At 35.3% G+C, this 15,829-nt stretch overlaps 1 protein-coding gene across 1 annotated transcript in view; it reads left to right on the top strand.

The window, feature by feature from the left end:
* Positions 1-9,255, top strand: part of SYCP2 (synaptonemal complex protein 2) — a 72,727-nt gene extending 63,472 nt beyond the window's left edge. The window contains exons 34-42 of the mRNA XM_088844395.1: positions 3,924-4,014; positions 4,264-4,404; positions 4,939-5,069; positions 6,318-6,412; positions 6,506-6,605; positions 7,221-7,279; positions 7,419-7,497; positions 7,602-7,658; positions 8,513-9,255. Coding sequence (XP_088700521.1) covers positions 3,924-4,014; positions 4,264-4,404; positions 4,939-5,069; positions 6,318-6,412; positions 6,506-6,605; positions 7,221-7,279; positions 7,419-7,497; positions 7,602-7,658; positions 8,513-8,587 — 828 coding nt within the window. The 3' untranslated portion in view covers positions 8,588-9,255. The remainder of the gene's footprint in view (positions 1-3,923; positions 4,015-4,263; positions 4,405-4,938; positions 5,070-6,317; positions 6,413-6,505; positions 6,606-7,220; positions 7,280-7,418; positions 7,498-7,601; positions 7,659-8,512) is intronic.
* The last annotated feature ends 6,574 nt before the right edge of the window (positions 9,256-15,829 follow it).

Genomic DNA, 15,829 nt, shown 5'->3' with positions numbered 1-15,829 from the left:
AACTGTATTGATTTTTCCTATAAATTTGGAGTTCTTACTATATGTTGAATAGTAATTATTGGTTATATCCAATGCAAACATTCTTTTTCTAGAATGTAGCTTGTCTTTTCACTTAATAAATCAAAATATGAAATTTAACAATCTTTTTTCAAGAAATCCTTCCCTTAGTTATTGTCATAAAAATATTTTCTCTACAAATGTTAGTTCTCAATTTGAGGTTTTCCGTTTTTCTAGGCTTCCTCTTTTTACATATGGATAGTGAGTTAGTGTAGTGTCATACATTGGATAACCCCTCCTTTCTCCATCATCTGTGATGACACTTGGGTCACTGCCTTGGCAAGCTCATGGGTCAGCTGTTTGCCCAGTAAAATATAGGATAGTACCTCTGTCTCTATGCTAACACAGCATTACTTCAGTTTGTATATTAATGGTTTTATGCATACAGTGGTTTCACCGCCTCCATCTTGACCCTCCTCTCATTGTACTTCCAAATTATACTTCCAAATTATAAGCCCTTTACTCAGCAGTGGCCACAGGACTGAAAAAGGTCAGTCTTCATTCCAATCCCAAAGAAAGGCAATGACAAAGAATGCTCAAACTGCCGCACAGTTGCACTCATCTCACATGCTAGTAAAGTCATGCTCAGAATTCTCCAAGCCAGGCTTCAGCAATACATAAACCCTGAACTTCCAGATATTCAAGCTGGTTTTAGAAAAGGCAGAGGAACAAGAGATTAAATTGCCAACATCCGCCGGATCATGGAAAAAGAGAGTTCCAGAAAAACATCTATTTCTGCTTTATTGACTATGCCAAAGCCTTTGACTGTGTGGATCACAATAAACTGGAAAATTCTGAAAGAGAGAGAAATACCAGACCACCTGACCTGCCTCTTGAGAAACCTGTATGCAGGTCAGGAAGCAAGTTAGAACTGGACATGGAACAACAGACTGGTTCCAGATAGGAAAAGGAGTATGTCAAAGTTGTATATTGTCACCCTGCTTATTTAACTTATATGCAGAGTACATCATGAGGAATGCTGGGCTGGAAGAAGCACAAACTGGAATCAAGATTGCTGGGAGAAATATCAATAACCTCAGATATGCAGATGACACCACCCTATGGCAGAAAGTGAAGAGGAACTAAAAAGCCTCTTGATGAAAGTGAAAGAGGAGAGTGAAAAAGTTGGCTTGAAGCTCAACATTCAGTAAAACTAAGATCATGGCATCTGGTCCCATCACTTCATGGGAAATAGATGGAAAAACAGTGGAAACAGTGTCAGACTTTATTTTTTTGGGTTCCAAAATCACTGCGGATGCTGATTGCAACAATGAAATTAAAAGACGCTTCTTCCTTGGAAGGAAAGTTATGACCAACCTAGATAGCATATTAAAAAGCAGAGACATTACTTTGCCAACAAAGGCCCGTCTAGTCAAGGCTATGGTTTTTCCAGTGGTCACGTATGGATGTGAGAATTGGACTGTGAAGAAAGCTGAGCGCTGAAGAACTGATGCTTTTGAACTGTGGTGTTGGAGAAGACTCTTGAGAGTCCCTTGGACTGCAAGGTGATCCAACCAGTCCATTCTAAAGGAGATCAATCCTGGGTGTTCATTGGAAGGACTGATGCTAAAGCTGAAACTGCAATACTTTGGCCACCTCATGCAAAGAATTGACTCGCTGGAAAAGACTCTGATGCTGGGAGGGATTGGGGGCAGGAGGAGAAGGGGACGACAGAGGATGAGATGGCTGGATGGCATCACCGACTCTGTGGACATGAGTTTGAGTGAACTCCGGGAGTTGGTGATGGACAGGGAGGCCTGGCATGCTGTGATTCATGGGGTCGCAAAGAGCCGGACACGACTGAGCGACTGAAATGAACTGAACTGAACTGAACTTGGCCTATATAGTTTAGAATTAGTTTGTTTAAGGGAAGAATTGCTTTTTGCCAATATTGAGATTTCTCATCCATATATTTCATTTTTCTCTCTACACTTTGGTCTTATTTCCAACAAAGTTGTGCAAAATCTTCCGCAAAGAAAGTTGTACTTCTGCAGTGCTTTATGGGCTTTTTACTTTACTGTATTAAAGAAAAAAACTTAAATTGTTTTCTGTGTTTTTAACTTTTTGCTTTTGTATAGAAACACTGTTGATTTTTATATCTCCCACATCCTTGGCATCTATCATATGATATAATTCTATCATAATTACCTGCTTAAATTCTCTTGAATTTTGAAAATAGGTAATCAGACTGTTTTTATGGTAATTTTTGCATTTTCTCTTCCAATCCTTATACACATAGTCTTTTCAAGGTGACATGTGGAGCAATGTTAAATAGATATCATACTAGTATGTATGCTTACTGATAGCTTTTAATAGATACTTGTTATCAAATTAATGTTCTAATTGTTTAAATGCCTTATTTCACTTATAAATGGGTGTTGAGTTTTAGCAGTGAACTAGTTAATTCCCTCAGAATTTAAGTAGTTTTAGTTTAATGTCTTTGTATTTTTCTTACTTTAGTTTTCTATCTTCCTTTGGGTTTCTGTATGTCTTGTTCATTCATAGCACAGTTAAGTATAATACTGTTGTGAATAGAAGTAATACAGTTGTGGTACAGTTGACTCTCCATATCTATAGGTCCACATCTTTGTCAGCCAACCATGGATTCAACCAACTGTGAATCAGTACTTCATATGTAGGACATGAGCATCAGTGGATTTTGGTTTTTGCAAGGGGTCCTGGAACCAGTCCCTCCTATCCCCCGCAGATACTGAGGGAAGAATGTACTTACATTGTGCTTAGTTGCTCACTCTTGTCCAACTCTTTTCAACCCTATGGACTGTAGCGGGTTACCGTGCCCTCCTCCAGGGGATCTTCCCAATGCAGGGACTGAACCCAGGTCTCCTGTACTGCAGGCAGATTCTTTACCATCTGAGCCACCAGGGAAGCCCAAATTGCAGCAGCTATTCAGATGTAAACAGTTATACTTAAGGAAAAATCTATGGAAATTGAACCTCCAAATATGAAAGTCATATGGTAGTACAGCCAGTAAGCTTTCCTTAAACTAAAATAGTTCTTAATAAGAATCAGATTACAGGCCTTTAGTAATAGTTATAATAATTTAGTATTTTTCACCTGTTATCTGAAAGTATGATGTTTTAAATATGTAGGATGGTTTGATCATAGAAAAATAGTTGAAATACTTACAATGAGAAAGTCTTAAACAGGCTATCACTTTAAACCACTGACTTACATATTTATAATTAGACTTAGTGGTTTCATGATTATATAAGAATTTGGTTGAGTTTTTCCACTACTTAAGTCAACCAACAAAAATATTAATATTTAATAACCTATAAAATACAGAATGTTAAGACAGAATTATAGCTTGGAGTGGGCTGGGTTTTGGCCTATACCAACTTCCACTTAGGACAGGTTGGTACATATAGACTGAGTAGAGAAACATCATTAACTTAAGTATAGAAGGGGAACTGGAAATGGACACAGATTTTCATAAAGCAGGAAAAAGACTAATTTGGCTAACACATTTGTATTTGAATCAGTAAGACATAAGGTTAGAGGACAAAGATGTGACTTAAAGATATAACCTGAAGGAAGTAGTTTAGACTTTTCTTCGGCTTCCCATTTCCTGACTCAAAGAAATCAAACTCCTAATAAGGAAGAATTGAAAAATAGATTAGTTTAAAAAAGAAGCTCGAAACTATTGCTGTAATTTAAGATTTAGGTTAACATAAGAATTTAGGAAAATGCATAGCAGTGTGACATAAAAAGGGATAGAAACAATCTGAAGGAAAAAAATTGATGGCATTTGCAACTTATTGTCTGTAGAGCTTGAGAGAGATGGTCAAAGATGAATCAGGAGTACTTACACAGAATGTTTTTCCAATTTCTGATACTTATCTTAGAAAAGTCATTCAGCATCTCCATTATCCACGTCTAGTGAAGAAAGAGAGAAGACAGTGTATGGCATGCCCAGTGACTCCACACATATTTCAGGTTTGTGGTCAAAGACTTGCTTTTTAAAAAATGCATATTAATTACTGAAATAATACTGTGAACTTTCACCTAAAGAAATTATATTTTTATAATTATACCATTATTCAATTTAATGTCAAAATTATATAGGATTTAATGCAGTTGTCTAAAACTACACAAATGGAAACAAAAGCTTTTTTAAATAAAAGCAATCATATATTAGGTATTTTTAATTAAGATTGTAGAGCACTATTATTTACTGTTCCTAAGGCTGTATACAACATCTTAGTCGCAAACGAATATACACGGAAGATAGTCTAAATAATTCTGGTGAAGTGGAAGAAGAAAGAGCAAACTTGCTTCCCAAAAAACCCTGTAAAAGCGAAGATGCAGATCATCACACGTACAAAGGTAGGTAGATCAGATGCCTATGTCAAAATGCAATTAATTTGGAAAGTGGTTTTTTAATTTTGAGTGACTTCTTTCATAAAACAAATTCCTTTGTAAAGATAACTTTGGATAAATCCAAGGAGGATGCTTTATCACAGAGTTCACTTTATTTTACTGTTATAGTAAGCATGATTTTACTCATAAATCTTCCTCATCACTAATTACCATATACAGGCTTTACTACAGTATTAACTTACTGATAGATTAGCATATCACTAAATAGTTGGGTTATTAATGTGCAAGTAGTAAAGAACTATTTTTTTAAAAAATCAATCCAAATATGTTCCATTTTAATGTTACTGTTTCTGCCTTAATTCTCATGCTAAAAGGTTTTTTATAAGTCAGGGTATTTTAAATGAAAAATATGCCTATGATTTATAATCCTTAGATTATATATAGTATCTGAAAATAAGACATTGTTCTTAGTCTCATGACAAAGGTAAAATTTGTAACACTGCATATCTTAATTTTAGCTGATTGTCTTCATTTTCTTAGTGTCTGAAAGTATATCTCCGTTATCAGCAAATGACTTTTCTATTCCTTTGGAGAACTGGGAAACTGAAATTTCAGATGTAGGGATGATGATGTGCAAGCAGCTCAGTACAGAATTTCAGAGGAAAGTTAATGTGAGTTGTCATCCTTTAAATTATGATAATATGCCACACTTTCTACTAGATTGTCAGTTCAGTTAACCCTTTGGCAACAAAACACCCATTCATGAACTCAGCTTTCCTCATGCACTGGTAAAAAGCGGGAATGATTCATGAGCCGTTTCTTTTCTAAAATTTTATATTACCCATATTCTTTATCTGTGGGTTCTCTTTGTCCTATTTTCCTTTTCAGTTTAACATTTTGAGTCTTCTGTGATTTTTCTTTTTTCTGAACAATTTTCTTTTTGTGCCTAGTCTTTAATACATATTTTTAAATCTCACAGCAGTAACTGCTTGTGAGGGTACTATATAGAGGATAAACAGCCTCAGTCAGAAACCCATTTCATTTTGTTTCACCAGTTCTGTACTTAAGCTCCTTAGTTATTGTGGTTCCAGTGAGGTAATATTTGCAAAACTACTTCCTGCTGCTAAGTCGCTCCAGTCGCGTCCGACTCTGTGCAACCCCATAGACAGCAGCCCACCAGGCTCTGCCGTCCCTGGGATTCTCCAGGCAAGAACACTGGAGTGGGTTGCCATTTCCTTCTCCAATGCATGAAAGTGAAAAGTGAAAGTGAAGTTGCTCAGTCAAGTCCGACTCTTCACAACCCCAGGGACTGTAGCCAAAATACTTCCTAAAATACAGTAATTCTAAATTACTGTTGTTTTCTCCACTCATCTCTTTCTCTCACATGCCTGTATTTAGACAGTTCTTTTTGCTCTCCTGTTAAGACATTTTCCTGCACTGGTTATCAGCTTTCTTTGCTTTTTTCTTTTCTTCATGGGTAAACTCTGAAATTATTTAAGATTCTGTAGATTTCTTTTGAGTTGATTTACCCAAGGTCACCCTTGCCTAAACAGAGAAGCCCTGACTCATACATTCTGCATATCTGTGACTTGATGTGGATATGTTTTATGAAAAATGGTAGTAATTTTGAGTGTGACTCCTGGGCTGTGTTCCTGAAAAGAATTGTAATCACTAGCATTTTGGTAAATGTGATGTACTTACGAAAATAACTAGCAATTCCAACCCTCAGTCAGAGCCTTCCTGGTGGGACTGAGCTTATTCATTAACACTTCAGTTTAAATCACTTGAGTTTTTAATTTTTCACTGTTCTAAGTTCTTCTTAGTTATTTATATTTCATGGAAAAGGCTTTGGTCTTAGTATAGTCTTGGTTAGATTATTTTGTAAAGATTTTTCAAGTTAAAAAAGGAGTGTTTTTCAGATCCGCCACAAAATGATGGATTATTTTACTAAACAGACTTGGAAAACAATTCAACAACATATAAAAGCAATCAACCAGAAGATTCAGGAGTACAGGTCTATGCCAAAAATCCCTTCTGAAATATACTAAGTGCTTTGTATTCTGAGTGCTATCATTTTTTTAAAAATCTCGTTTTCTTTCTTTAATAGGATCAAAAAACTTGACAAGTTCCAATTCATCATCATAGAGGAGCTAGAGAATTTTGAAAAAGATTCACAGTATTTAAAAGATTTGGAGAAGGAATTTGCGGTTTGTGCTTATAAGAGTTTAAAAATAATTGTAAAACCTCATTTTTAAAGAGTTGCACTCGGGGAAACTTCTATTAACCTTCTACTTTTAGACTATAACATAAAGGTTTTTGTTTTTTAGGACATAATTTAGTTTTATCCTAGATTTTTAGTTAGTTTCATGTACATACATTAAAAATACAGACTTAAGTTTATGATCAAGGGGTATTAACATACATGCTACTGTATATAAAATGGTAAAATAACAAGGACCTATGCAGCCAAGTATATTCAATATCTTGAAATAACTTAAAATGGAAAAGAATCTGAAAAAATATATGTATGCATGTGTAACTAAATCACTTTGCTATATATATATCTGAAACATTGTAAATCAACTGTACTTCAGTAAATACATTTTTATATATATATATAAAGTTTATGACTACCTCTTACAGGGAGAAAGTCTGAAAGAGTTTGCTTTCAGTTTATCTGAAAGAGTATATGACATCTGCAATATTCTTAGCATATAGTCAGGTTGTTTTTTAAGTTAGAAATAAACATAGTAAATCCTACTGTTTAGTTTTAAATTTTAGTCATAACTACAGTATAACTAGTTTTGTACTTTTAAATTTAGGACTTTCGGGAAAAGGTATTTCAGCAGTTCAGTGCCTATCAAAAAAGAGAACAGCAGAGGTCAGTATAACATTCTTAATGATTAGAATATATAACTTAAGACTCTTAGGTCAAAAAATTTAAATTATATATACTATATTATAGTAATTTAATTTGTTAAATACCAAAGTAAATGCAAAGGTAATTTTCATCATTTTAGACTTCACCTTTTAAAAGCTTCATTGGACAAGAATGTCTTCTACAGCACTTATTGTGAAGAAAATATTGTTACATCTCAGGTATAAATTCTATATTTTTGTATGTAATCTGTCAATATTGGTTAGTCCAACTTTTTGCTGTGAAACTTTAAGTAAATTTCATGGAAGAAATTTTTTATTCACAGATGTGTTTGATGAAAGAAAACATGAAAATGCTGCAAGACAGACTTCTTAAGGAAATGGTAAATCAATATCTAGTTTGGGGTTTTCAAATAGAATGATCAGTCATGTTTTTATATGTTTAAATGAGAAATTCTTCCACAGGTTTTTCTTTTTGAATTGAAACCACTAGGGTTCTTTTAGTTCTTTAAAATGGGAGCAAATTTATAGTAGAAAATAGGGGTGATTTTAAATAATGAGTGTCTCCCTGAAAGAGCAATTTAAAAGTAAGCTAGAATAATTATTTCTTTGTATGTATCTAAGCAAAGTGCACCACAGCAATCTTGCTGTGTCTTCTGAAGGAGAAGGGGTGTCAGCCAGAGCAAGAAAGAATTTTCCTTTACTTAGATTTGAGGATAAAATTAGCTGATTTTGCAGAGGTCTAGTAGACCAGCAGCTGGATTCTGGGGGAAGAGCTCACCAGGGTGGGGAACAGGGAAGGTGTCTAAAGGTGCTGTCCAGGTAAACATGCCTTTGGTGTTTCCTTAGAGATAGAGGCATTTCTGTGTATACTACAGGATATTTTAATATACTTTGATTAAATTTTAATAGAACCTCAGTATGGTGGTAGTAGAGGCTAAGAGGATAGTTGTTACTAAGCCAGTTTATCTGGAAGCACATAAGCTAACTAACTATACTGATCCTTGTTGAAGTTCTTTTCTAGACTGTCGATTTAATATTTAAAGGAAGTAAAAAAAATTAATTGATTTGGGGTTTAAAAGTGATCTCTCAGTTGATCATCTAAATATATATCTAAAATATCAGTAGTAAGCATATAATTCTGTAGATACCTAGGAACAGCCCTTAGGGGATTGGATAGGATGACAATTTTACAGTGAATCACTGTTCAAAGTGATTTTTTTTTTCTTGGCCACAGCAAGAAGAGGAGCTTCTCACTGTACGCAGAGGACTGAGGTCATTATTCATGGCTCATGAGAGAAACAGTGTTTGATGTCTAGTTGTTCTCAACAAGTTTTATCCAATTATTCCTATTTAGCTTAGGAAATACCACAATAGCTCTATAAAGAAAACACATGTTACCCAAGCAAGAGTACCTCTGTAGAACCCTCTAAATTCAAAGACCTGTCTGTCCTCTGCTGGATAAGAAAGAACCTGTAATCACCGTAACATGACTGAGCCCTGAAGCCTTTTGTCTGTGAAATACTTTTTTCAGAAAGCTTTGGGAAACCAATCAGTAGAAGGAATTGGCTTACAAAATTTTATAGTAATATTTGCATGAGACAAATATTACCAAGTTAACTATACTCATAAAACTAGTTATTAAAAACTATCATATAAAATATATTTTAAACACAAACAGTTTGAACTAAATATATAAAGTATTGTTAAAATTTACTAGTTCAGAACATGGTTCAAATAATAAAATTTAGTGATGCATAGAAGGGGAAGAAGTCTGATTTAAAATGCTTACCTGTGTGTAAAGCACTACTTGCAGCATACTGTTGGAGAGTGTTTTTATTCAGCTGTGGCTCCACTGTATTAGAAGGCACTAAATAGCCTAACAGAGTTACCATTTTAATTCTAGGTAGACACATTATTAACTCAAACAGGCTGTTTTGACAAGTACTTTTTAAGACCTAGGGTTCACTGTAATATTTTGCTAGATTAATATATGAAAATGAATACACATTTAGTTTGCTTTAATTGTATAATAAAGTTGAAATAAATGCTGTCACTTGGATGTTATACAGTTATTCTATAAATCCTTTTGTTTGAATATCCTCCAGTCAGACATCTGAGGTATACCATCACACCATCTCACTTCTAGATAAGCAATAAAACCTTCACATCATAGCTTTATTCCACTGTTAGCAGCTAAGATTTATTGATAGCATAGCAGAAATCTACTTCAGGAAACAATGATAAGTCTGCTATAATATTAAAACAACTCAGGAGTTGTAACTGTGTTCCCCCATGAGACTTCAAAATTAATCCATTATGACACACATCCTTTTTTATCTCCCCCTGCCTTGGCCAGACTTCGAAGACCTCTAAACCCATGCTGATCACCATACTGTGTTGTATGTGTAATCCAACCCAGGTGCCTACTTTCTCCCAGCTCTTTAAACCATTCTGCTTTGACCTTGTCATTATCAATAGTTGTGCCCTGAATCTCACTTCAGATGTTAATCATCCCACCCTGCTTTCTGGAGTAGTCCCAGGCTGTTTACTTCACTACTCTTTGCTATGCTTGTTAACCCTCTTGTCCTTCCTTCTTGCCTTACCAGTTTTAGAGTCCTTAGTCCTAGACAGTACTCTTACCCTCTCACCTTTCCTCAGCTTTTTATCCACTAGTTCATACCCTTCATTCCACAACTTTAACATCACTTGAGAAAAACAAATATAATTAAGGTTTAAATTTATGACCACATATTTCAAATGGCTATATTGCATTGTTCAGCAATCCTTATCCTGCCTTGTTTAATTGCCTTTACCACATTTCCAGAGCATTATTGTATATCAGTATATCTTTCCTTAATTCTTTACCTTTTAGGGTATGACCTTACCTCATACTTTCCTCATCTCTTCTTCCTAAAATCTAATATGTTACCTGCATCAATACTGGCATTTCTGGTCGCACACGTTTCAACAGCAGATAAGCCTCATTATTTCAGGACAGTCTAATCCCCTGGAGGTACTCTGAATCCTGTTGTCTTTGACTTCTCCCTATTGGTGTGTATAGCCCACGCTTATTTTTTAAAAACATTTAAAAAAAGGACTTTAAGTTCCTTTTTAACTGCTGCCCTTTGTATGTAATTCTCAACCTAGCTAGTTACTATCTCAATTCATACTTCTTACTTGCTCCTTACCACCACTCATAGAGTCCAGCTTCTATCCCTATAATTTCACTGAAACAGCGTTTATCAAAATCACCAGTAATTTTACCCAAACCTTACCTCTGTCTTCTTAGCTTCTCAGTGCCATTCCGTAGTTAAAAACCCTTGGCTGACAGATTTTCCACTCTTTCTTGTCTTATTCCTAACTTCCCTTTTACCTCTTAAGACTAGGAATGAGCTCCATATTATTACTTTTCTTCAATCTAAACTTTCTCCTTAGGTGTTTTCATCTGGTACCAAGTAATAACCATTTCTATATTAATAACTTCGAAACATTCTGGCCTTTACTTTGGACATTAGTGTGTTATATACATTGCTTTAGGGCTTACGTGGTGGTTCAGTGGTAAAGAATCTGCCTGCTAATGCAGGAGATGGGAGTTCAATCCCTGGGTCAGGAAGATCCCCTGGAGGAGGAAAGGGCAACTCATTCCTGTATTCTTGCCTAAAAATTCCATGGACAGAGGAGCCTGGTGGGCTGCAGTCCATAGTGTCTCAAAGAGTCGGACATGACTGAGCAACTAAACAACATCATCTACTGCTTTACTGACAGTTTTAATAAACATCTCAATTCTCCAACTCTTGATTTCTCAGCATTCTCTCTCACCACCAAAGGGGGGAAAAGATAAGTCTGTTCTTCCATCTCAGTAAATATCACTTTTATCCACCTAACTAGACAAGCCAAAACCTAGGAGTAATTCCTGATTGCCTCTTTTTCTTTGGCCAGTTAATTGATCAACAAGTCCTGTAGATTTTACTACCAAAATATGTTCTACAATATTTTGTTACTTGCACTGTCAATACCTTTGACAGTCTCAGCATCATTTCTCATATGGACCGTTTCAACAGCCTCCTAAATAGCTTCCCAGCATTCATACTTACCTTGTAATTTATAGCTTCTTATTTACTTAGCAGCCAATATATTCTTGCTAATTCATAAATCATACCATGCTTATGACTCCCGTATGTAAAACTCTCCAGTGACAATACATTCTTAAATAACCAATGGGTCAAAGAAGAAATCACAAGAAAAATTAGAAAATACCACGAGGCAAACGAAAATGCAGCATACTCCAAGCAGTGCTCAGAAATTTATAACTATACATTTATATATATATATATTTTTAAGAAAGATCTCAAGTTTATAATCCAACTTTAAAAAACTAGAAAATGAGTGAATATACCCAAAACTATCAGAAGGAAGGAAACAACAGATATTTTAGATTTTTTTAAAAGAATAGAAAAACAGAAAATCAAACCAAAAGTTGATTCTTTGAAAAGATCAAGAAAATTGATAAGCCATTTGTTAGACTAGGTAATAGAGACTAAAAATTCTAAAACCAGAGTTGAAAGATCTGAAAACTAAAAATTACAAAACACTGTTGAAAGAACAGTAAATGGAAAGACATCCCATGGTCATCCCCCCTCATTCTAAGACTTAATATTGTTGAATGGCAACAATCTATAGATTTATTGCAGTCCCTATCAAAAACCCAAGTCCTTTCTGCAGAAATGAAAAGGCCAGTCCTGAAAAACACGTGGAAATGGAAGGGATCCAACAGCAAAATAATCTTGAAAAAAAAAAAGTTGGAGGACTCAACAGTTCCCAATTCCACACTACTACAAAGCTAAATTAAAATAATGTGGTACCTACATAAGGACAGACATAGAGACCAATAAAATAGATTTGAGAGTCTAGCAATAAACCTGTTCATCTGTAGTCCAGCTGAGTTTCATCAGGGGTGCCTAGACCATTTGATAGAGAAATAATAGTCTCTTCAACCACTGGTTTGGGGAGAACCGGATAGCCGCATGCAAAAATGGGACACCCTTACACCATATATAAAAATTAAATGGATCAAAAACCTATAAGTTAGAGCTAACACTACAAAACCTATAGGAAAACGACATAAGAATAAAGATTCATGACATTGGATTTGGCAATAGATTTTTAGATATGACACCAAAACACCAACAACAGGGGAAAAAATGCAATTTGGACTTCCTCAGAAATTCTTTAAAAAAAAAAAAAGATTTTCGTGCAAAGAATACTTTCATAAAAGGAAAAAAAATTATAGAATGGGAGAAAATATTTGCAAATCACTAGAAAATCCCATGGATGGAGGAGCCTGGTAGGCTGCAGTCCATGGGGTCGCTAAGAGTCGGACACGACTGAGCGACTTCACTTTCACTTTTCGCTTTCACACATTGGAGAAGGAAATGGCAACCCACTCCAGTGTTCTTGCCTGGAGAATCCCAGGGACGGGAGAGCCTGGTGGGCTTCCATCTATGGGGTCACACAGAGTCGGACACGACTGAAGTGACTTAGCAGCAGCAGCCAGAATATACAAAGAATTCTTATAGGTTGAAAACAAAATGCCAAAAAACCTAATTAAAATATGAGCAAAGGACTTGAACCACCATTTCTCCTGAGAAGATACACAAATGGCCATCAAACACACAAACAGACATTGAGCATCATTAGGAAAATGGAAATCAAAACCATAGTTAGATCCCAACTTTATACCCACTATGATAGTTAGAAACTAGAAAGCAAGTTTGGCAAGGACGGGCAGGAATTGAAACCCTTGTGCATTTTATTTATGGCAGAGGGTCCGGGCAGGGGGATGTAAAAATAATGCAGCTGCCATGGAAAACAGTGTGGTGGTTCCTCAGTTAAACAATTACCATGTGACTCAGCAATTCCACTCTTAGTTATATACCCAAAAGAACTGAAAATAGATACTAAACAAATACTTTTGTACAGGAATATTCAAAATAGCACACTATTCACAATAGGCAAAAGGTGGAAACAGCCCAAATGGCAATCAAATAAGTAAATAGTATATCTATGTAATGGAATATTTTTCAGCTGTAAGGGGAAAGAAGTATTGATTAACCTGACAGTACGGATGAATCTCAAAAACATGTTAAGTGAAAGAAAATAGACACAAAAGGTCACATGTTGCATGATTCAATTTACTGTAATATCCAGAATGTATAAATTCATAGAAACAGCAAATTAGGCATGGGATCTTCTTCAGGTGTGATGAAAACGTTCTGGAACCAGACAGAAGTGGTGGCTGTATGAATTTGTAAGTGTGTTGAATACCATTTATTCTTCAATATGGTTAGTTTTATGTTATCTGCATTTCACTTGAATTAAAAAATAATAACAGCAAAACAACAAAGAACCTTTTCAGAGGTTTCCTGTGCCCTAAAAGCCAACTTTTATATATTTATTTCTAGAACCTAAAAGAGTGCTTGGAGACATAGGCTTGCACAAAGTGAATAAATGAATGAGCAGATATAGTATGTTCCTGGAGAGCCAGCGTGCCTTCTCAAACTTTCAGTTCCTCAAATCCTGTATAGTGTTCGTATTTCTATTAAAGCTGATAAAATAAAGTATTAGTCAGCCAGTCATATGAGCATCTATTATATGACATGTCTGTACTCAGTTCTAGATCAGAGATAAGAAATGAACTGTTTCATTGTACTTAAAAATGGAATCTATATATTTTTAAAAGTTACGTAAAATCATAGGGATTTCTATTTTATTGGCACCTTTGACATATTGTGTAGGCAAATCAGATATTCACAGACTGCATTACCAAAGAAGATATTAAATTTGTAATGGTTAGTTTTTGTTTAAAAAAAAATACATTGGGTCAAAAAGGCCAATAGGAATATTCTAAAACAACATCTGCCATGTGGTGCTAAGTCGCTTCAGTCATGTCCAACTGTTTGCAACCCTATAGACTGTAGCCCACCAGGCTCCTCTGTCCATGAGATTCTCCAGGCAAGAATACTGGAGTGGGTTTGCATTTCCTTCTCCAGGGGATCTTCCTGACCCAGGGATTGAACCAACGTCTCTTATGTCTCCTGCATCGGTAAAGATACCACTAGCACCGCCATCTAGAGGGAAACAATTCATTATTTTTTTCTTCAGGAGTACAGATTGTTGAATGAGATCTATGTATGGTACTGCCTTGAACTGAGATAACATAGTTTTGGTTTAAGCTCTGATAACAGTTTTAAATAAAAGGAATTGGAACAGTGAGTAGTCATACTAATGAAACATATGCCCTTGATGTTATTTACCCAACTTGATGTGCATTTTACACATGTCAAAATACTATTGTCAGTGTGAGCTTATAATGAGTTTGAAATTTGTAAAACTTAATGTTAAAATTTTTAAGCTTATTTAGAAACAAACTTAACTGTTCTGTGTAACTTAGCATTTTCTATTATTTATTTTCTTAAAAAAAGAAAAAAAAGATTTTAGAGCAGGAGTAGGCAAATTGTCTTTTAAAGGGCTATACAGTAAAAAAAAGTTTAAGGGCCAAAAGGTTAAATTTAATAACATGTATGTACTTGTATAAACTTGTCAAATGTAACCATTTAAAAATGTAAGGACCATTCTTACATTGCAGACCATTTAAAAAAAGGCAGATCTGGTCTGTGTAAGACCCCTCGTTTAGAAGAAACATTTGAAGGTCAGATATCTCTGTTCTTTATTACAAAATTTATTCCTCAATTTATTTTACTATAGTGAGTTAAAGCAGTTTTGCATTAGCAGAGGTTAATGATTATGTTAATATAGCTAACACTTCTTAATTTTCCCATTTCAGACATATTAAAAAATAAATAAGCATTGTAACTAATGACTTCTATGTCTTACCTGGATCACAGTTTAACACCATGTTGGTGCAGGTTTACCACACTGTGGTCAAACTGTTCCAGAAGGTGTGGGAAAGGACATGGAAGAGAGAAAAATTTTGCAGCATTAGTACAGCCAGGCAGAAACTTAAATACTAAGCTCTATAGACATTATTGCAGAGACTTAAAAGCCACATGTTCCTGACACCATAGATGCCCAGCACATCCTAGTGTGGGCAGTAGACTGTGTGGTTTTTAATCTAGCATTTAATTCCTTCTTAAAACATAGGTCTAGGGTGATGAATTCTGCTTTCTATGGCCTCAGGGCCTCGGGTGAAGCCCTCTACAGCTGCTAAAGGTAGTTCTTTCTTTAGCCATCCCCATCACCACCACATAATAACAAACCAAGTCACAGTTATGTCTAGGTTCATTAACACTGATTAAAATGTCAGTAAGCATGGGCGAATCATAAGTGCCATGAATAAACATTTAAAATAGAATTCTAAGCAATGTTGGGATTTCCCTGGAGGTCCAAGCTTTCACTGCTGAGGGCCTGGGCTTCAATCCCAGGTCAGGGGACTAATATCCACAGGTTGTGAGGAGTGGCCGTTAAAAAAAAAAAGAAACAATCCTTAGTATTGTAAAAATTGGAGCAAGCTCTTAGGTTCTTCCTGTCGGAC

Source organism: Moschus berezovskii, chromosome 15, assembly GCF_049115385.1.
Source record: "Moschus berezovskii isolate FMDL1 chromosome 15, NW_MosBer_1.0, whole genome shotgun sequence".
In the NCBI taxonomy this organism is placed as follows: Eukaryota; Metazoa; Chordata; class Mammalia; order Artiodactyla; family Moschidae; genus Moschus; species Moschus berezovskii.
The sequence above is the reverse complement of the archived record's forward strand: the minus strand, read 5'-3'. Positions and strand labels throughout refer to the sequence as shown.